This window comes from Callionymus lyra, chromosome 19 (assembly GCF_982586985.1).
Source record: "Callionymus lyra chromosome 19, fCalLyr1.hap1.1, whole genome shotgun sequence".
NCBI classification, from domain to species: domain Eukaryota; kingdom Metazoa; phylum Chordata; class Actinopteri; order Syngnathiformes; family Callionymidae; genus Callionymus; species Callionymus lyra.
In genome coordinates, this window is record NC_141836.1 from 5583013 (window position 1) to 5605806 (window position 22794).

At 38.1% G+C, this 22794-nt stretch overlaps 1 protein-coding gene across 1 annotated transcript in view; it reads left to right on the forward strand.

Annotated features, from left to right (window-relative positions):
• The window catches only part of LOC148059121 (protein kinase C zeta type-like), a 59173-nt gene that overhangs the window by 7859 nt on the left and 28520 nt on the right, over window positions 1-22794 (forward strand). The window contains exons 3-12 of the mRNA XM_087781463.1: window positions 1894-2025; window positions 2940-3030; window positions 5034-5089; window positions 5149-5343; window positions 7424-7521; window positions 8400-8486; window positions 11556-11691; window positions 11761-11848; window positions 11918-12037; window positions 20839-20918. Of these exons, the coding sequence (XP_087637589.1) occupies window positions 1894-2025; window positions 2940-3030; window positions 5034-5089; window positions 5149-5343; window positions 7424-7521; window positions 8400-8486; window positions 11556-11691; window positions 11761-11848; window positions 11918-12037; window positions 20839-20918 (1083 nt within the window). The remainder of the gene's footprint in view (window positions 1-1893; window positions 2026-2939; window positions 3031-5033; window positions 5090-5148; window positions 5344-7423; window positions 7522-8399; window positions 8487-11555; window positions 11692-11760; window positions 11849-11917; window positions 12038-20838; window positions 20919-22794) is intronic.

Below are 22794 nucleotides of genomic sequence, written 5' to 3' on the forward strand. Positions count from 1 at the left end.
AAAACTTTGTGATATTACTCTTTTCCTTAAGGCTCAGTTTGATTGACACCCCCCGTACAGGCTTCTTGTTTTTACAATGTAAAATAAATAAAAGTAGTTGAGAATTTTATTTAATTTAAATATTTTTTGTTTGAGGGAGGATTTCAGGTAATATAGCAAAAAAAAGTCTACTTTTAACGTAGAACATAAACAAACGCACGTATCAGTAATACTTCAAACATGTCTTTATTTTTTATTCATTCTTCAAACAGGAAGTTATGTAGCAAAAATGGTCAAAAATGTGGTCACAGGTGACCTTGGGTGATCTGAAAGGCGCCGCCAAACAAATAAAATGTATAATAATAATAATAATAAAAATGTTCCTTTTTTAATATTACTTGTTTAAGTTATTTAGTGTAAATGTCCTTTTTTAAGATATCTTTTTATGTGAAGCACTTTAAGAAGGCGGGTCGTTGCCAGACATGATGGATTATGATGGAATAAGTCAGACGTTGATCTGAACTCACGGAGTCTTGTGTTCAGTCCGAGGTCTGGCTTGCGTTGCTGTAGCAGCTTCCAGGCGTTCGGCTGCTGCGCAGTGTTGTTCTCGGCATATAAATAAGCCGATGGAGAAGTAGGTCAGGCGTCTCCTCCCTCTCTCTCCTCTGCCTCTTTATCCTGCTCTTTACTTCTCTTTATCCGTCTTCCTGCATCCATCCGCCTGATGTTCGGCTGATCCTTCCCCTTTTGTGCGGATCTTTACTCTTCGACACTGGTTTTTAAGTTCAGAACTGCAGCTGTTTCTACTTTTCGTTCTTTTAAAGTGACTTTTCTTGCCCCTGTGAAGCTGGAATATAGTCTTTTTGGTCGCCCTGATGGATAAACAAAAACTTTCTTGTACCTTTCATGTCATTTCTGTCTCTTTTAAATTCTTTTTAACTTTAAAATGAGTTCTGTTTTTTATCAAAGCATCCTTTATTCTTGAGAGGAAAGACACAAACGAGTCCATGAGTCAGGAGCTTTCCTGGCAACAACAATTTAAAGGATGACTGTCGATCAATAGCTGCTCATGTGAGCACATGTTGTTAGAGTTTTACAGTCAGTAGAAGAGATGCTGCGCCATCTTATTCAATTACATCATTTGAAACTGTTCAACCAGATGATGTCACTCAATGGTCTCACTTATCATATATAAGTCAAGAAACACAACACCTAGACAGACTTTATGATACACGTTGTAATAAAGATAATTTAATTGAATTATTTTGACATTAATTGCAAAAACAACTGGTTTTCCAAAGGTTTTTTTATTTTACTAAAACATCCTCAGGTAAGTGTGAATTTGGAGAATTCCAACAAAATGAAAACATGATTCTAAGCTGTAATAAACAATACAACAGAAATGAAATACGTTGTTTTTTGATTCTGTGAGGCTCAGGAAAAAGTAGAAGAAGGAGCTCATTTCATATGACTGGACAGCAAACAATCAAATCAAGAAAAACAATAAAAATACAGTTGCTATTTGAAGTCTTGTACTACAACACAGACAATTTCAACTGGAAATCAACAGAAAAGCTGTTTTTTTTTATTAAGTTCATGTTAAAAACATATATTTATAACAAATATTTGTTACTTTATTTTAATATCCCGTTTTCTTCTGCTATAAAAGTTTGTTCGTTCATCCTTATTTCGGTTTCGGGCCGACATGTTTTTGCGTCTCGTATCCGCGGACATTAGGTAATGAAAAGATCGGACCTGAGTGTCGAGCGTAGCCTTCCGGAGCCAAACTTGACAGCTTGGCCGTCAATAACTGCCGCTGATGCGTGGCAGGTGCATCGATAAATCCTGTTTTATTTCCTGATTCATGTGCGGAAGCCGCCGGTGATGAATGTAACCCTCGCTGTTCTCTTGCAGAAAGCCTACTGTGGCCACTGTCGTGAACGGATATGGGGGCTGGGCGGGCAGGGCTACAAGTGTATCAAGTGCAAACTGCTGGTCCATAAGCGCTGTCACCGACTCTTCCCTCAGACCTGCCAAAGGCTTATGGTGAGTATTTCAATCCCGATGGTGTGTGGTCTCAGTAACACCCCCAGTCTCACCACGTTCAAGCAGTGACAATCACGTTTTTATGATACATAAAAATATATTTCTAATATTTAAAATAATCAAACCTGGATTTTTGAGCAGCCTGGTGGTCTTTCTACTCTCAATTATTGCCGCAGCATGATTTTAATTGAAACTGAAGTTGGAAAAATGTGAAACAAAACTGTCTAAATGGCCATTTAACTCAATTTAAATCACTTTGAGACTCATTTTCTGATGAGCAAACACTAGTCTCACCACTCTCTCTTTTTGTCCCGCTCCCTCTCAGTCATTGAAGCTGCATGTGTTTCGCCATTTCTTTCTTTAGAAGCTCAGACTTTCTTTAGGAACAAGAACACGCTAATCATCAACTTAATCATAACCTTTGTTATTTAACATCCTCCTTAAGAATTAAGTTATTATCTCAGTGACGTTTATGTAGCGAAATCACTGGAAAAAAACGATACACACTTAATAAACACTAGATGTAATACCAGGTTATCAATTGGATGTAGGAAAATAAATGTGTAACTTGAGCTGCTTGGCGGAGGTCTGTGCTCTCTGGTTGCCTTTCTATTTATAAACTATTTTTGCAACTATTTAGTTCGACTCAACTCTGCCGCCTCTGACTGATTAATCAATGACGAGCATTTGCTCAGTATCTCCATGAGGAGATAAGACGCTCTGTCCTGATCAATGGATCGCGGCTTGAGAGCGACAGAGTCACCGACACCGGCTCGTCCAGCACCACCAGGGCTTCCCTTCCTCAGAGCATGACCGTCCACCCAGACATGAGCCGATACTTCGGGGGACTCCTCGGCCTGTGCGTGAGGGGATACCTGGAGCAACTGTTTGAGAATGTGGAGCTGTCCTTTCAGGATCCAGTCATGCCATCGCAAGAGCCGCCGACAGATGCAAGGAGTGATGAGCAGGAACTTCCGCAAGAGGACGCAGAAGACACAGATGAAAGTAAGAGGCTTTTAAACGGCGCACGCTGCATTGATTTGACCTTTTTTATGGCTCAGAGATGTTTGAATTAGGGAAACACTTGGTCAAAGTAGTGAGGGTTGTTGGGAGCAAAATAAAATATAACAGACTGATTTTAGTTTCTTGACTCAAAGAAAGGTTTCCTTCTGATCCAAACCCTGGTTTTCCTGTAGATTTCATGCACTTAAAACATTGCCTTGAATGAATCCAGATTTTATTATTTATGAATCCAGATTTGATCATTGATCCTATCGAATGTCAGCCTTTGTCTTTGTGTTTTTTTTTCTTACATTCTTCTACAAGCCTGGTTTACACCTCAAAATACATAGAAATAAAAATGATAAAATGGCCCTTTTATCTATCCTATTTATACTTTTAAATGTTTCTATATTATATATATATAATGTATCACTTTTTACCCAGATATTCTTAGAAATATAGTTACTTACTTACTTATATATAATATTTTTAAATTAATATATATAGGATTAATTATAAAATTAAGTTTGTTCGAAGGAAGAAAACAAAAGTTACCTTTTTTTTTTTAATTACTTGAATTGAATTTTTAATTGCCGAACCTAATAAGAAAAAAACATGTAAATAAATATTCTAAAGGTACATATTTATAAAAAATATATAAGATAATCGTGGGTATTGTCATAAATAGTTTAAAAATCTAATCACAGTCATGCAACACGTTTACATTCATGTAAATCTATGTTAATATTAATATAAAGAAATGGTTATGATGTCAAAAAATTAGTTTTCAATTCAATAGTTTTGTGTCTGTATTCTAATATTCTGGTGACTTATTAATAAGTAAGTGAACCAATGACACAGTTAATCAGCATCTTACTGTTGTTATCATGTATTAAATGGCATCAGTCGGCACCTGAATGCATCACGAGTTGTTCAATGAACGAGCAGATCTGCTCGAACAAAACGTTAAATATCATCTACAGGTACATGTTGCTAAACAACTACAATAAGCATTAAAAGGCAAATCCTCACAAAAAGCTCAACGTTTGCTTTAATAAATATGAGTCATTAGCAATATTTGCCGCAAAAGATTAGAGGTACAAAAGAGAGTAAAAAAACAAGCAGATTAGAAAAGACTTTACCGACATAATAAAATGAAATATGAGGCTTACATTTTCTTTCAGTTCCGTGTCATTATTCAGTTCATTATTTTACATGAGCAACAAACAGCTTTTACTAAACACATCATTATGAACAAGTATGTTTCTGTTTTTAACTAAACCCTGCACTGTAAGTCTGCTGCAGTCTTAAATTGCATTTTAAATGTGTGTACTGGCCGGCGGGGTTCTGTGTGGGGACCCCTGATAAAAGACCTCCTGTGGATTGACCTAGTTTCTCTGGAAAACGGTCTACCCCGTCGATTGTACTTTGGCTCCCTCTGCTGGATACTCTTAGATCAACCCAAGTCCAGTCAACACCCGCATTTTGGAAAACCTTTTTGAAATCTAAACTTTAAAGCAAAGATAGGTGTGTCTTACAATAACTGGTATATATACAGTATATGTTTAGTTGTACGTCTAGGCAAAAAATAAATCGAAAATAAAGTACAATGAAGATAAATATCTTTAGTTTGTCAATATTTAAAAATCAGTTGTAATTGCAACATTTCTGTGAAATTTACAACAATTGGAAACGAATTTCCAACAAAACCAACAAAAATATATATTTTACATCTTTAATAAGAAATTGAAAAGAGAACCCAAAACACTACAATGAATAATTAGGGCAGTAAATATTGACACTTCTTATTTATGTTTATTTTTTAAACCATAAAGTTGATGTAATTCAAACAACTTTAAACTACCGTTTTGTGAGTTTTGTTCCTCAAGTTTGTGTTGAAATTAAAAGTTTATTTTGGCCATAAAATATTAACACTGATCCCAAAAAAGAGCAAAATCCTTGACGTACTTTAGATCCTTGTTTTAACCCATCATTCTTCTCCACAGTAACTTTTCTACCACACAACTGTACGGTGGACAAAACAGAAGATGCTGATGCTGAGGTGAGGCTCTTGTTAATGATGTTAAATATGAATGTATTTAATAACTTGGTACTGATCAGGACCTCAAAGCGGTGGTGGAGGGCATCGATGCCATCAAGCTGACCTCAGGCCTGGCTCTGGGTCTGAGCGACTTCGAGCTGATCCGGGTGATCGGGCGCGGCAGCTACGCCAAAGTCCTGCTGGTTCGACTGAAGAAGAACGAGCAGATGTACGCCATGAAGGTGGTGAAGAAGGAGCTGGTCCACGACGAAGAGGTCAGTTCAGTAGGATTTCCTGACACTTCTGAAAGGAAAATGACTTTCTTTGCCGTCACATAAACAGCTTAAAAACATAGAATCAGCTAGTTTTGGTCATCAACACTATTATTATCCAACAAAGTTGTATTCTTTATGTATGAAGAAATGAAAAATACATCTGTTGTTGTACAGCATATTTGGTATTTGTGCACAGATGTGTTTTCTCTCTGAGATGCATCTTCGTGTATTTATCAATAATTATTGTTGCAGGTAAAACATTTTTATTTAAAAACTACACAATTAAATCATTATAAATGTTTAATTGTGAACATCTATGTACAAATCAGATTTATATTATTTTTAAGCATGAGTCTCACTCAAAACCATGCTGTAGCTTTTAACTCAAGCGTGAGACCACTAGGCTGCTCCATCGTACCACACTACTTTAAAACACTTGGACCTGTCATGTAGCAGAAAAAAAAGGTAAATAATAAAAGTCCATTTTGTTGTAGAAAATATATCTAGTTGTTGGTTTTATTAATTGTGACATTTTATTCTTCTTCCATTATAATGTTTTTTTTTGGCTTTTTTTCAATTTTCAACTGTTATAAAACTGACAAAACTTTACAAAACCTCATTTTAAAACAATCCTCTATCCATGAAATCTAAATAAACACAGGCTACCTGAACGTCTATATATTTGTTATTACAAGCGACTCAAGCGAGTGATTAAAAACCCATCTTTACTTGTCTTTTTACGTGTCTCCACTAGATGGCAATATTGCCTCATGTCTGAAGTCTCGTTCTCTGAACCGCCTTTAAAATCCACGTTTAATTTGACAACTAAAGCAGAAACAAACGTTACTCCTCCACACTTTTTAACTGTGATGAAAGGGAATATTCAGGAGGAACCAGCGCTGTGGGCTGTCTTGATTGGAAATCGTGGGTTTTTATCCATTTTTTTCCACTCATTCGTGCCTCAATAATTCAGTGTAAGCGTCAGAGATGGAGCTCACAGCTGACCCTGCGTCATCTTTTTTATCTCCAGACCAAAGTTTTCCCAGCGTGAGGCTTGTAATGGATGTGCTGTGGAGGCATCGAGGAAGTGCCCACTTGTGGCTCCCTTTTAACGTCGTCAACTTAATTACACGTTAAATGTGCGTTAACGTTTCCGGCCTCCAGGCGAAAAAAACCGAGCTGCACTCGTGAAGAACAATGATGTGATAACACTGATGTGCTTCTCCTCAACACTAACTCTTCTTCTTCTTCCTCCCATCACGGGAATATATCAACGCACTGTTGATAAATTCACGTTTCTTATCAAGGGAGATAACTCGGAAGTTAATTGAATTTACTAGTGAATAAATATTAAAGATAATGAGAATATTAAATATTTATAATATGATATATTGTATAGAGTAAAACGTGTATTTATATAATATTATATTGAATATTAATGCATTTAAACAGAGCCCTGTTAATGGTTTTATACAATGTAATACAACCAATAGAATCATCTTAATTTATACAATATTTCTTTTTTTACTATTTTTATAAATAACACTTTCACACACATAGTTGGTTATGAAAATCTGTAAAAAATAAAAATGTATTCTATATATATCATAGGTTTTCCAGTATTCATTCATTTTCTACCACCTATCCCAGGTTTCATTGGGCGAGAGGCAGGGGACACCCTGGACAGGACACCAGTCTGTCGCAGGGCGATTTTCAAGTATATATCCAGTAAATCAAATTTGTATAAGCTTTTATTTTAAAAATAAATTCAGAATTTCTTATGTATTTTTAAACCAAAAGTAGATTCATAATAACTTCATGTCGTCCCAAAATAATTTTAATTTATAAAAAGGGGTTTTATTTAAAAATAAATGTATTTTTAATGATTATTCTTTTTACTTTAAAATATGTATTAATGCACTTAACCATGAAACTCAATTCAAGTGTCTTTACCTTCGTTGTGACGTCGCGATCACGTCGGGGACGGAGGCGGCGGAGTCGACTCCTGCGTCTCCGTGTAACTCCATCGCCGTCCCTGATGTGCCGACATTGATTCCCTCAGTCTGCGTCTCCTCGACAGGACATCGACTGGGTGCAGACGGAGAAGCACGTGTTCGAGCAGGCGTCCACCAACCCTTTCCTCGTGGGCCTCCACTCCTGCTTCCAGACCGAGAGTCGGTCAGTACCTGCATCTTCACAAACATGACTCATAGATAGTCTTGTTAATCCATGAGATACTCTTTTGTTTTTTAAACCTTTTCAAGTCGATCTTGTTGACTAATCTGTTAAATTAAAACATTATTACACTTGTTCTCTAGCTTATCTTGTGACATTTAAGTCATATTTAAACTAGTTTTCTGGTTTATAACTGGATGATAAGTAAGTAAGTAAGTAAGTAAGTAATATTTATTTATATAGCGCTTTTCGAGACCAGGGTCACAAAGCGCTTAAACAATCAAAACAATACTCAAAACAGTACATACTTCAAAGATCAAGACAACACCGAGAACAACACAGGAGTTCGAGAAATTCAAGGAAAAGCCTGAACAAATAGAAACGTCTTAAGATGTTTCTTAAAGGAGTCAGTAGATCCATCAAGCGCAAAGAGAGAGAAGATCGTTCCAAAGCTTAGGAGCAACAGCCTGAAAAGATTTCTCTCCTCTGGTCCTGAGCCGTGTGCGTGGAACCATAAGTAGATTCTGATCCACAGACCTCAGAGACCGAGCTGGGGTGTAAGGCTGGATCAGATCAGTGATGAAATAAGTGATGAAAAATAAGTCAGTTTACACTTGTGATAATGTCCTTTTTTTTTGCTACACAGGTTTATTAGTTTTAATAAAACGTCTAGAATGACACAAGTTTATTATTTTAAAATTCAGCCAAGCGTAACACTAGTTCTATCAAAGACAAAACCCCGTTTATTTGAATTTCTTTGGACCTCCTCCTGAATATTCAATGTCTTATGAGACTGTATCTATTACTTTCTACAGCCTGCGATTTATGTCATACTCATCTGTTGTATCCTGTGTTTCCCATGATGCATCGGCTCTCCCCAGGTTGTTCCTGGTGATCGAATACGTGAACGGCGGAGACTTGATGTTCCACATGCAGCGACAGCGCAAGCTCCCAGAAGAACACGCGAGGTAAGAACCAACATGCAGCTGCTGCAACATCTGCCTCCTCGTGACGGGAGACTCGTGTTTACATGCGCGACAAACTTCCTCCCGTCTAGCGTGGGGTAAAGACACGAGCGCTGGGATCTGCTCCACCTGCGACACCTGCCATGGTTTTTCCCATGGCAGGCATTTTCTCTCTGGCAGGGGAACCTGTCAGAATCCCAAAGCAACAATTAGTCTTAAAACACACACAAAGGTTAATTGATGACTATGTGTTGTCTATGGCCCTGTCCAGGGTGTCCCTCTACCCTTTCCCCTGAGTAGCTGGGCCGATGACAATTGGATCAACTTATGAAAAACTGGTGCCACTTTCACTTTACAAAAATAAATAAATATGATATTATAATAAAAGTAATACACATACTTTTGAGTATTTGTAATAAATGTTCTTTTGTCATAAAAAAAAGTAAGATAAAATAATTGATAGATGAAGATATAATTTAAATGATTATTTTTTACATTTTGTTATATGAAAGTAGTTGCAAAAACTTACCATAATATAACATTTCACAATAGGTTTTGTTTTTCGGTCTTTCAGGCGGTGTTTCTGGCTCCCCCTGTGCTCGTATGATGTAACTGCAGTTGCAAAGTTACTGCTTTTCAGCATCTGCGAAATGCAGTTTCTGCTTTTATCTTCCTGAAAACTTCCAAAAACTTCACGTGAAAACACTCTCTGTTACTCACTGCTGTAAAATGATTTGGTGGTAGCATGACAGAGTCGACCAGACAAAGTTATGTAGTGAATAATTGTCAATTTATAACTAGAAAGTACATGAGTCATGGTTGTTCGAAATGTAAACCACCATTACAGGGGAAAATAAGTACCGCTTTAAGTTACTTTTATATCTATCGCGTGTTAGGTTAAGCAAAGTTTGACATCAGATCATGTAAGTGGTACGTTTGGTTTGTAAAACTGTGGAATAGTAAATGAATAATAAAAAAAATAAACAGTTTAAAATAGATAAAGACAGTTCAAAGTCTAAATTCTCTCTCTCTTACGCGCGACACTGGATCCCATCATTCATTACTGTGACTCTCGGGGGGTGAAGTGGAACTTGGCCTCCGTGCCGGGTTTCAGATGACCTCAGAGGAATCTTAAATGATCCTCCGACTTTTAGGAACTCCTTCCCCAAACATGTGCTCGGCGTCGCTCCCTTAACGGCTCCTCTGCCAACTTTTGACACCAGTTAAAGAATATAATGAGCGCCGTAATTCATCGGGGGCCTTTGTAGCGGGCGGGGGGGCCGCGGTGATAAATGCCGGATCAAAGCGGCGGTAATTTAGGGAGGCACTGTTGGGTTCCCCGCGAATCTGTATTCCAGAGACGATGGCTGTACATATGCAAAGCAGCATGTTAATCACTGGTAATGATCGTGCATATTCATGAGGAGTCCTCTCTTGCTGCAGCCCCCCCACCCCCTAACCCACCACCACACGCCGCGGGGGAGGCGGGCTGAGCAGGATGGATGGTGCTGTTGATACCATCCGACCTCCATCCGTCTGCAGCCATCAAACAAACACCTTCAATGGGGGCCCGTCTGAGAGGAACGTGGGGGAGCCGAGTGGGATTTATGATGCCGCTGTCAAACGCTGCCTCAGTGTTTGACAATTAGGGATTTGTGGCGGGCAGACAGAGAAAGCTCATCACTCTTAATGAAGCTTATCTCGCCGCGACAGAGGAGACACTACCTACACATGCGACATTCTCTCCAGTGTGTGTGTGTGTGTGTGTGTCGCTGACCGGGAATTCTTTACCGGGATTTATTTCAGCCTCTCGAAGGCGGTTCACCTTCTTCCCGAGAGGTTCCTTTTTTAAGACTCTTTAATATATTTGACACACTCGAGTCGTCTTCACGGTCACGTTCTGTTGTTTTTCGGCCCAGAGTTTACTGAGGACGTTTAACTCTTTAGCTACCTGTGATCATTCCAGGGATCTCCAGGATCCTTAAAAAATGCATTCAATTGATGAATCTGAAAACAAGGTCATATATTGGCATTAAAATGTATTGAATCTTGAAAAATTTGAACAAAAGATTGTATGTTGGTTAAAAAAAGTGTTTGGTATGATTTATTTATTTATTTTTGTACGAGGAGATTTTTGTACAATGGGATTCGAGAAAAGTTTTTGATTTGAATAAAAAGTCACTTTTTTTGTGTTAAAACAAGTTTTTGTGTAAAATGATCCCTTAATCTTGCTAATGAATGTGTTTTTAACCATTGTTTTATCTCAGGGTCAAGGTGACCCGGAGGTGAACGACCTCCCTGGCTTCCAGAAATACATTTGCAGTGGTGGAGGTCGTTGGCCTTCGAAACACATTTGTTTTGGGTCTCTGGGTCACCCTGACCCTTACATAAAATAAAGGTTAAATTGATAAATTCTGTTTGATTGCCGAGTTGGTCTTAAATTGGTATTAAAAAGTCTTAAAATGTTTTGAATTGAACTTTCCTTAAGCTGTAGAAACCTTAAGCACACACAGGAGACCAATTTAATATTTAAAAAATTGCTCTGTGTGACGGTTTTCTACCTTTTGTTCAAGTCACCTGTCAAAATATTAGTGTGTATTTTGAATGTGTAATAAAAATTTAACTGGTAAATAAGACTAAATACACAACTGTATAACATGGAAATAACTTAAATGACACATTTCAATTGATTGCGTTTTCCTTTTTTTTTTACCTGTTCTCCGTTTAAATAAAAAACAAACAAATTATCTTTACAAATAGTAGTAATAATATAAATCAATTATTTGAAAAGGTAAAATGGTTGATAGTAAAAAATGAACTGGTGTTTAGTGGAGGTGTGGTAGGACTGAGCAGCCTGGTGGTTTTTCCATTCTGCCGCATTGGCTCTGAGTGGAACTACACTGTCACTATCCTTTGAATTAAAATAAAATGTCTTTCTCACTTTCATCCAACAACTTGTCCTTCAAACACGGCTCTCTCTTTGTCTCAGTCCCTCTCTGTGAATTCAGCAACTTCACTAGATTCTCAGCCATCCGTAGTGTTGATGTGTATTTTTCCACTTCCTCCCACCAGGTTCTACGCTGCAGAAATTTGCATTGCCCTGAACTTCCTGCACGAAAAGGGCATCATCTACCGGGATCTGAAGCTGGACAACGTCCTCCTGGACCACGATGGACACATCAAGCTCACAGACTACGGCATGTGCAAAGTAAGACCTTTTATTTTTGTGAAGTCAAATGTAAGGCAGAGGATCATTGTTTCGCCGACGGCTGTCCAGGAGGGAGTGAGACCAGGAGACACCACCAGCACCTTCTGTGGCACCCCCAACTACATCGCCCCCGAAATCCTGAGAGGAGAAGACTACGGTGAGTGGTTCACCTGGTTTGACGCTCGCGATCTGAGGGCGCTGAGCTTCTTCTCCGTCCAAACTCCAGGCTTCAGCGTGGACTGGTGGGCTCTGGGAGTTCTGATGTTTGAGATGATGGCCGGGAGGTCGCCGTTCGACATCATCACCGACAATCCCGACATGAACACGGAGGAGTACCTCTTCCAAGGTCAGTGAGACATTTTTTAATCATGTTCGATACAGAAAAATAACACTGAAACAAAAGGCTTGGGGGTGAATTTGGACCGCCTACTAATTTTGTGTTTGTGCCAGCAAGAGATTGAAATTAAATTGGTTAAAAAATGATTAAAATGATGTTAAAAAATGCACCAAAAAACGGACCACCTATAAAACATCTTGACATATGGGTTCTTATACCAAAGATTCAAGTGTTGCTGTTATTCTTAAATGTCTAAAATGGTAAATACTTACTTATACAGTGCTTTTCTATGCTTATTCAGCAGCCGAAGCACTTTACACTAAGTTACTTATTCACCATTTCACACACACTGGTGGGAGTAGGCAGCGACGCAGCGAGCCAGCTCAGGAACTATCAGGGTTAAATGTCTTGCTCAGGGACACATCGCCACGATATCGTCCGGAGCTGGGATTGAACCGACAACTTCTCCGGCCACAAGCCAACCACTCTATTTTGAGATTTCTATTTGTATTTGATAAAGACATGTCTCTTGTTCAACACTGCAGAAAACTGACCAGAAACTGTTTCCTTCAACTGAGAAAAATCTCTAAACTTAGGAAAATGTTGTCGCAACATGATCTGGAGCTTGTAATCCATGCGTTTGTTTCTTCTCATCTGGACTATTGTAACAGTTTGTTTTCATGTCTTAACAAGAAGGATCTGTCTGGTCTGCAGTTGATTCAGAACTCTGCAGCGAGAATTCTGAGCCGCTCTAGTAGAAGAACTCACATTTCTCCGATCCTTAAAACTCTTCACTGGCTTCCAGTTTCTTTCAGGATCAACTTTAAAATTCTGGTTCTTACTTTCAGAGCTATTCATGGTCAGGCTCCTCCTTACATCACTGATCTGATCCAGCCTTACACCCCAGCTCGGGCTCTGAGGTCTGTGGATCAGAATCTACTTATGGTTCCACGCACACGGCTCAGGACCAGAGGAGAGAAATCTTTTCAGGCTGTTGCTCCTAAGCTTTGGAACGATCTTCTCTCTCTTTGCGCTTGATGGATCTACTGACTCCTTTAAGAAACATCTTAAGACGTTTCTATTTGTTCAGGCTTTTCCTTGAATTTCTCGAACTCCTGTGTTGTTCTCAGTATTATCTTGATCTTTAAAGTATGTACTGTTTTGAGTATTGTTTTGATTGTTAAAGCGCTTTGTGACCCTGGTCTCGAAAAGCGCTATATAAATAAATATTACTTACTTACTTACTTACTTACTCTACCGTCTGAGCTATGATGCAGGTTTTAAATAACAGTAAAACATTCTATATTTATTATTATTATTACTAAAAATATATATTTTGGGAAGAGTCTCCTGTGTTTATCAGATGTTATTGTTCGCCCACGACTTGATCTGCATCGCGGTCCCCTGTGCGCTGATGATTGACAGCCCTTTATAATGGAATTAATATAATTCTCTGTGTGAAAGACAAAAGGGTGAAAAAGTAGGTGAGATTCAAAGACCCCATCCTGTGCGGCTGCTCCACACGCAGCTGGAAACCTGGCAGCGCGTCCTGACCTCCATCGCTGATGAGGTTGACTCGGTGTTTCACTTCCTCCGTCGCGGTGATTCACTCGGCAGCGGCGGCCGCTTTCATTAGATTTCGAGATCGACCCAGAAGTGCGTTTTTTGGAAAGATAGCGTCAAGACGACGCCCTCTTCATGTCCGCGGAGGATGCGTCACGGCAGCTTCGAGTCCTCGGCATCATCATTCAGAGCGATCGACTCTGACACTTACGGCGCCACGTTCGCAGACCACAGAAGTCAAGATTTCCAGTGAAATTCCTTCTGAGCAGATGGTGACAGTGAATCCACCGTTGCTTCATCGCTCTCTATCTTTCACCCTCGCCAGAACCTTTCAATCATGGGATGTCTCACGTCGAGTTGCTGGAAACATGTTTGTGTTTTGGCACGAAAAACATATGTTGCCAATACACGAGGTTCATGACTCCACGACCGAGGTTCAAGTGTGGAGCAAAACACCAAAAAGAAGAAGAAAAAACAGAGAAACATGAAATAAAAAACGATGAACTACACAGCAGAACAAAGAAAATAAGTAGAGAGACCAGAGGGTTGCTACCATTCTCTTGAAATAGTCCCTACTTGTGAGGGTCCCTGAACGTAACACTCGCTGACTTGTAGTCCTGTTTTAAGCAAAAGAAAAAGTCTTATTTCAAAATATATAAAGACAAAAATTAGACCTGAACTGCGTGTTGACAGTAAGGGTAATAATATTATTCCGATTTATTTTACTGTATTGAAAGGATTATGTCTACTTTTTGTATCTTAATATCTGTTTTTGGGCCCCCGGGTCACCTGACCCAGAGATAAAACAGGGGTTAAGTAAAAAAAAGTCTGATAAGACTCCATTTAAGGCACATTCACCCAAAAAATATATATAAAACATTTTTTATTTCAAGAAAGTACAAACCAGAACAAAGAAAATTAGCAGAGAGACCAGAGGGTTGCTACCATTCTATTGAAACTTTCCCAATTTGGAGGCGTCCCTGAATGTAACATAACATGTTTAGAGTATGAAAAACTCCCATTTCGATATATTAAAAGACAAAAATTAGATGTGAATTGCGTGTTAACAGACAAAAAAACAAAAATAGGGTGTGAAAATAATTCAGATTTATATTACTGTTTTAAAATGTATTTTCTTGTTTTTAGAAAATGTTTCTTACCTCATCGGCAAGTCATTTAGGTATACTTTTTGTTTTTGGGCCACCGGGTCACCTTGATCCAGAAATTAAACGGGTTTAGTAAAAAAATTGGGCAATAAGACTACAATTAAGTCACATTCACCATAAAAATATCGAAAAAATATTGTATTTCAAGATATCAACATTATTTTCTTGTTGTCAAAAAATGTTTATAAGCCTATTGGTGGGATTTAAAAAATCTTTAAACAAGTTATTTAGGTGTAATTTCAGTGTCTTCATTTCTTCAATGAAATAGTCAGTAAATTAAATGATTTTAAGTTAAAATAAGACTTAAACATATACTTAGATTTCAGTTCATGCAGTTTTAAGATCATTTTCTAAAAGGAAAAATGATCACCTTTTAATTTAAAATCATCATAAAAGAATATAATGTGAATATAAAGGGAAGAAAACTGTTTATACGGTCAGAAATAGAATCTTACTGTAGGTAGCATTTAGCTAGCTTACATCATAACGCTAAAGGCTACGTTCAAAAAACACATCTCGTCGGCTCATTATTTCCTCCCATCCGCACTACGACGTGAGGAACCCTCACCAGAGCCGGAGCCACAAGACCTTTAGAACATCCATCCTGACTCTTAAACAACACCGAGACCCGGGAGATGTTTATCTCCGTACGGATCCGTCTCAGGTGGATTCTTTTGACAAACCTCCCTCTTTCATCCCTCTCTCGTACCGCACATATTTATTTAAAATAAATAAAAAAGCGGCGGCAGCATGCGGCGGCTGTCAAATCAATCCTCCCACTGCTGTTATCATCGCGATCATGTGCCCACACAGCTCTCGCGCCGAGACACTTGTCATCTTTAGTTGATGTACATGACGGTGTCAGGAAGCACAACAGCTGCCAATATTGACTCTGTCACTTGACAACACAACTGCTTGATCCACTTAAGTGTTTCTCAACTTGAATGGATGTTTTCCGTGTGTAGCGTTCCCCCTGATCTGACTGCTGTCATACCATTGAATGGGCGCATATCCTCATATTATCATCCATTCCTATGGGCCAGTAGGGCCCTATTCTACCTACTATATTGTCTCGAGTGGGTTTCGATCCCGTGTCCCTGGGGGCAAAAAAAAAAAGAGAAAAGACAACCATGGCCGATTTGCTATCCACTGAGCTAAACCCTAACCCTAACCCTAAACCTAAACCTAAACCTAACCCTAACATTTTATTTATTCCGTTTAAAGACAGATATCTTTATCTTTCTTGGACGCAAACCGGAAAGATACGGAAAAACACGAAAGGATACGGAAGTACCGGGTTAGGGTTAGTGTCAGGGTTAGGGTTTAGCTCAGTGGATAGCGCATCGGCCATGGTTGTCGTTTTGGTTGTCGTTTTGCCCCCAGGGACGCGGGATCGCAACCCGCTCGAGACAATATACAGTATAACATTGGGTCAACCAGATGAATAGCTGATAACAGCCTATTCTACATGCTAGTAGGTAGAATAGGGCCCTACTGGCCCATATGAATGGGATGATAATATAAGGATTTGTGCGTATTCAATGGTATGACAGCAGTCAGATCGGGTGAGCGTTCAGAGCGCCGGGCCTGAATACCTTTTGGTTATTATGTCTTAACAAGAAGGATCTGTCTCGCCTGCAGTTGATTCAGAACTCTGCAGCGAGAATTCTGACCCGCTCAAGTAGAAGAACTCACATTTCTCCGATCCTTAAAACTCTTCACTGGCTTCCAGTTTCTTTCAGGATCAACTTTAAAATTCTGGTTCTTACTTTCAGATCTATTCATGGTCAGGCTTCTCCTTACATCACTGATCTGATCCAGCCTTACACCCCAGCTCGGGCTCTGAGGTCTGTGGATCAGAATCTACTTGTGGTTCCTCGCACACGGCTCAGGACCAGAGGAGAGAAATCTTTTCAGGCTGTTGCTCCTAAGCTTTGGAACGATCTTCTCTCTCTTTGCGCTTGATGGATCTACTGACTCCTTTGAGAAACATCTTAAGATGTTTCTATTTGTTCAGGCTTTTCCTTGAATTTCTCGAACTCCTGTGTTGTTCTCAGTATTATCTTGATCTTTAAAGTATGTACTTTTTTGAGTATTGTTTTGATTGTTTAAGCGCTTTGTGACCCTGGTCTGGAAAAGCGCTATATAAATAAATATTACTTACTTACTTATATTGTAGTCAGGGAAGGGTTAATGTACGACAATTCAAGTACGTTTTTAAACCCGTGTGTGTGTGTGTGTGTGTGTGTGGATCAGACGGTGTGAAAACACCTCCATTGTTACCATAGATATTATTACTTCTATTTACATGTTGGAGACATATGGTGCCCACTCAGCTCCCCCCGGATCCGATAGATTCCTCCGTACTTCAGCCTGGAGTCGCACGATATCTTCGCAGCTGCCGCCCTGACAGTCTCCACCAGCAGGTTCTTGGATCGCTGCCCGCCCCAACGGAAAAAAGCAGACCTCGCGCTCCAGGAATGATCCAGCCATATGCTTTATGGATGGGGTTTCGTGCCAGGGTTAGGGTCTCTATACGAGGAGGGTTCAGATGGAGCCGTGATCTGACGGATTAGTTTCGAAAAGAAGCGACTCTTCGGTCTGGATCGGATCTACATGAATACGGTTCGGTTCCTGATCTCGACAATGATCAGGAAATCCAGGCCCTGACATGAGATCAATCGTTAAACAAACATATCTGCAAATGCAGGTCGAATTTAAGTCTTACATTTATTTAAATAATAACAATAATTACAAGTAAGTCTTTAGATCCAAGAGGTTCCGTCTTAATTCAATTCAATTCAATTCAATTTTATTTAAAGTGTCTTATCATAACAAAGTTATCTCAAGACACTATACAGTTGAAATAAGACTACAGTTGATTAAGGAAAAATAGATCCCAGCAATTCAACAAAGAGCAAGAAACAAAACACTGTACAGTGAGAAATGGCGAGGAAAAACTTCCTTTTAGAAGGCAGAAACCTTGAGCAGAACCAGACTCATTGTTGACGGCCTCCTGCTTTGACCGGCTGGGAGGAAGGATGGGGGGGTAGACAGATGGATAAGGAGAGGAGTGAGGGAGGATATAGTGAGAGAAAAGAGGAGAGTGTAGGAGGGTCCATGGGGGTGCTAATTCATCCGGCCCACAATCTTGACGTGTCTTTTGTGATATTTACTCTGTCGAACAGTTCGATTCATGTTTTGAATTTATCTCATCATTCGATGTCATTTTTATTATTCAGTATTTCTAACTTTGTTTTCTGAGGTATTTGTGGGCCATTAAATGTCCTCAGGGGCCACATTCTATACACCTGCTGTTGTAAAGGGCCATCAAGCAAAAATACCAGAGCTAAATGTATAAAAATCAAGTCATAAAAAAATAAAATTAAGATTTTGTTGAATAATTTTGCTTTTGGAAAACTAAAGGAAGCACCTTTATTAAAAAAAAATTTAAACATGTAATTAAATCTCTTTGAGGAGAAATAAATGATCACAAAAAAGGCAAAAGTCCTAAAACTTCATAGTCGCATATAGAGACTATGATCTGATGAATAAAATAAATCATTTGTGATCTTTTCCTCATTTGCGAGACCAAGATGGCTGTTTTGTTATCGTTTTTTTTACACACACACACACAAAAAAATCAAAGTTTTGTTTTTACATTACAGGCAATAAAAATGATTCCAGGGCAGTTCGGCTTTAACTAAACGTCCACCAAACGACCTTCAGAATCATCAAACGTGGCCCAGAAGAGCTTTATATAGGTTTGGACATCACTAAGTTAATCCTAACTTGAAGGTGAACTTCAAACTAGATCATATCCCACTAGACCCCGCCTTGAAATCGCAAGAGTGGTCTGTGCACTTTGCCCTATGACGAAAAAACTATGAAAGCTACGAAAGAGTCAAATCCCACATTAATAATTTGGACTTTTATCTACATTTACAAGTTTGAATGGTGTTTCTACGTGAACGTACGCAAGAGCAGGAGATGTTTGAAAAATATTTGCGACTTTTTTTGACATCGTCCCATTCATTCCTTATGGGAAATTTATTGCAGTCTTTCTCGAAAAAAAAAACGTGATCGAACCGCACCTTTTGATGTTTTTTTTTTTTTTTGTATGCCCTCAACAGTTCGGGCGTGAAAAGTACCAAAAACGAAAGGAGGATGAATATTAAGAAGAAGTGCGAGCACAGCGACATGAGTTTGATCTAAAACATGATACGAAACTAGAAAGAGTGCATTTCCACAAGAAAATGCAGTGTGAATGCTGGCCCTGCTGTGCCAGTAGTAGTATTAGAAGTAGTTGTTAAAGTATTGGTGGAATTAGTAGTTAAAGTAGAAGAAGTGGAATAAGATGTAAATGTGGAAGTAGTAGAAAAGTAAATGTAGTAGTAGAAGTAGTAGTAAAAGTAGTAGTGGTAGTAGTAGAAGTAGTAGTGGAAGTAGTAGTAGAAGATTTTCCCCATTGAAATGAATGGGGTAGAAAAAGAGGAATAAAAGGAAAAGTGGAAGAGATAACAGAAAGCTTGAACATAGCCCGCATTTCGGAAACGAGCTAATTGATAAAAGTTTGAATGGTTAAAATCGGATCAAATTTGTGGGAGGAGAAGAGGCACAAAGTTTAGGTCGGAGGAAAACAGGATCTCAATTGTGTGAATGCTGGGAAGCATTCACACAATGATTTAATTCCTGTATCTATGGGCTTAATGTTAAATATATGGCGTGTGAAAACACTTTTTATTTGTTAACGAGACACTGGCGTTAGAACACAGCACTTATGAGGTCAAAGATCATGTAGAAACTAACATATTTATTTAGTATTTACTTCTTTAATGAATGTCTAGTCTCTAAATATGAATAAAGCGTTTTTGTTGTAGGACTTTTGTCACAATTTATTGCATAAAGAAAACATATTTGGAAAAATAGATCAGATTTATTGTATTTCATATGACAAAATGTATATAAAATAATAAATTAAGCATATTTAGCTTGATTTTATACTTTTTCAACCCATTTATGTGTTTAAAGTGTGGCCCCTGAGGAGACCACTGCTCTAAACCAGTCTGTTTGAGTCTTACTTCCTCGCTTTCTCATCTTTCATTCACTCACCGACGGATTTCTTGCATTCACTATCTCTCTCGATCAATGGTAAACACCGAAGTTTTGCATGAGTCGCGATATACTTGAAAATACTACTTTATTCTGAGAGAACTCTCTGGATCGGGGCCACTCGTCTGCAGTTGATTCAGAACTCTGCAGCGAGAATTCTGACCCGCTCAAGTAGAAGAACTCACATTTCTCCGATCCTTAAAACTCTTCACTGGCTTCCAGTTTCTTTCAGGATCAACTTTAAAATTCTGGTTCTTACTTTCAGATCTATTCATGGTCAGGCTCCTCCTTACATCACTGATCTGATCCAGCCTTACACCCCAGCTCGGGCTCTGAGGTCTGTGGATCAGAATCTACTTATGGTTCCTCGCACACGGTTCAGGACCAGAGGAGAGAAATCTTTTCAGGCTGTTGCTCCTAAGCTTTGGAACGATCTTCTCTCTCTTTGCTCTTGATGATCTACTGACTCCTTTAAGAAACATCTTAAGACGTTTCTATTTGTTCAGGCTTTTCCTTGAATTTCTCGAACTCCTGTGTTGTTCTCAGTATTATCTTGATCTTTGAAGTATGTACTTTTTTGAGTATTGTTTTGATTGTTAAAGCGCTTTGTGACCCTGGTCTGGAAAAGCGCTATATAAATAAATATTACTTACTTACTTACTTACTTACTGTTGTGTTCCTCGGCGGCCTCATTAGAAACACGTACTTGGCGGCGTCTTCACGACGGCTCGGGGTTTTTGACTCGCAGCCATTGTTTGCTCCCGTTACTGCGGCGGCGTGTTCGTGGCCGTGGGATCTCAAGGCTGCGTGGAGTCCGTCACGAAAAAACCAAAAAAACAACAAAATGGAAGCCTCTGCGACTCGTCCCACGCAGCAGACACGGTCACCCACAGGCAGGTTGGACCGTGAATCATCCTCCTCGCCACTAACCATTGTCCTCTCTCTCCCTCTGCTCTGTCGTGCCAACAGTTATTCTTGAGAAGCCCATTCGCATCCCAAGGTCTCTGTCAGTGAAGGCTGCCAGCGTGCTCAAGGGCTTTCTCAACAAGGTGAGAGTACGAAACCCCCCTCCTCGCCTTCTTCTTCTTCTTCTTCTGAGCAGCAGCATCTGTGGAATGTTCTGGTCCGATGTTTTATTTCCACGTCCACGCCGCTCTTGAGCAAAGTCTCATTGTGTGAGAAGAACCGTCGGATGATGGTTGAACTTCTCCGTCCCTCGTGAGTCACTCGAGGGAGGCTTCGTTTTGGGATTTTTTTATTAGATTTAAAATGAGTTTCCTTGAGGTTTCAATGCAATACTTGATTCAATTCTACACTTTTAATGAGAACATGGAGGATTTCGACACGTCTGGAAAGTCTTTCGTGGATTTATTGGCAAAAATATTAGATCGAAATTCATATTTATGATCAATTATCCAATTTAAAATGACACTTTTGATGGTATTCCTCATATTAAAAAAACGAAATAATCATTTCTTGAATAAAATCCAATTGGATTGATTGATTTTATTTTATTTGTTAGATTGAACCTTAGTTTTTGTGTCAAATAAAAGTTCTTGAATCATTTTACAGTTGATTTACAAAATAAATGTTATTTTAAACATTTGTTTAGGTATAAATTTGCATTCTTCAAATATCAATAATAAAAAAGACACTTTTAAAACTATTCTTTGTATAAAAAAAAAAAGAGGGTAAAAACATAATAAAAATAATTTTATTTATTTATTTGTTTTTTTTTGGTAGGTAGTTTGATAGTGTTTGTGTAAAATAAAAAAATTAACATTTTCATCAAATAATTTTACAGTTGATTTATAAAATAAATGTTAATTTAAACTTTTTTTTTAGTTATGAAGAACTTGCCTTCTAAACAAATATCAATAATGAAATGACACTTTTAATACTATTTTATAGTATATATATATATACAAAGAAATAAAACCCAATTTACTGATGAATTTATTTGCTTTTTTGGTAAACATTAGGTATGTTTGACATGTCCGTAGTTTTAATGATTATTTAATAAAATAAAAGCTCAGATTTTTTTTTTTGTCAAATTTATTTCATAAAACTGTATTCAAAAATAAACGTTATTTTAAAATAAACATTTTTTTCAGGTATCAAAAAGTAATATTCTAAAAAAATACAAAAATAAATCTGTTCAATTACATTTTCTCTGATTAAAGATTAAAAATCAATAATAAAATGACACTTTTGATATTTTTTCTATGAATTAAATAATTAAAACAACGTTTTTTTTTATTGATTGAGTGATTTGCTTTTTGTTTGTGGTTGGATTAGGTTTTTGTTTAATATAAAAAAATACCTACTTGTCATTTATTTTATAGTTGATGTACAAAATAAATGTTATTTATAAATAAACATGCCGTAATTGTTGTAATGTGTAAATAACAGGCATCCTTAACAAATGCAAAAACTAATCAATTTAATTAAATGTTATTTTCAAAAAAAATCGACAGTACTTTCTAAAGTGCGAGGTTGAATATTACACACAAAAATCAAGCATTTGGACCAAAAATATAGAATTTAAACCCAAATATTGTTGTTATTTTAAATGTTAAAACATTGATAAAAGGTGCCAAATATCTTTGAACAAAATAAAAAACATATAATTCCCTAAACATCAAACAGTACTTGATACATTACACATGATAATAATAATAATGAAAAAGAAAATAGTTGCAACAGAAATTCAGTAAAAAACAACAACTTTAAACTGATGCAGGCGATCATGGCCTTGACTTGTGTGTTTATAACTCAACTGAGATCAAAACTGATGGAAATGTCAAAGAAATCTGCACTTTTGTTTGGAAAAAAGTCCATAAAAGTAAAGATTCCGGATCAGAAACGCACAGTTTTGTTCTCCTCCCACACACACACACTGCTTTACACACTCTCACACACTCA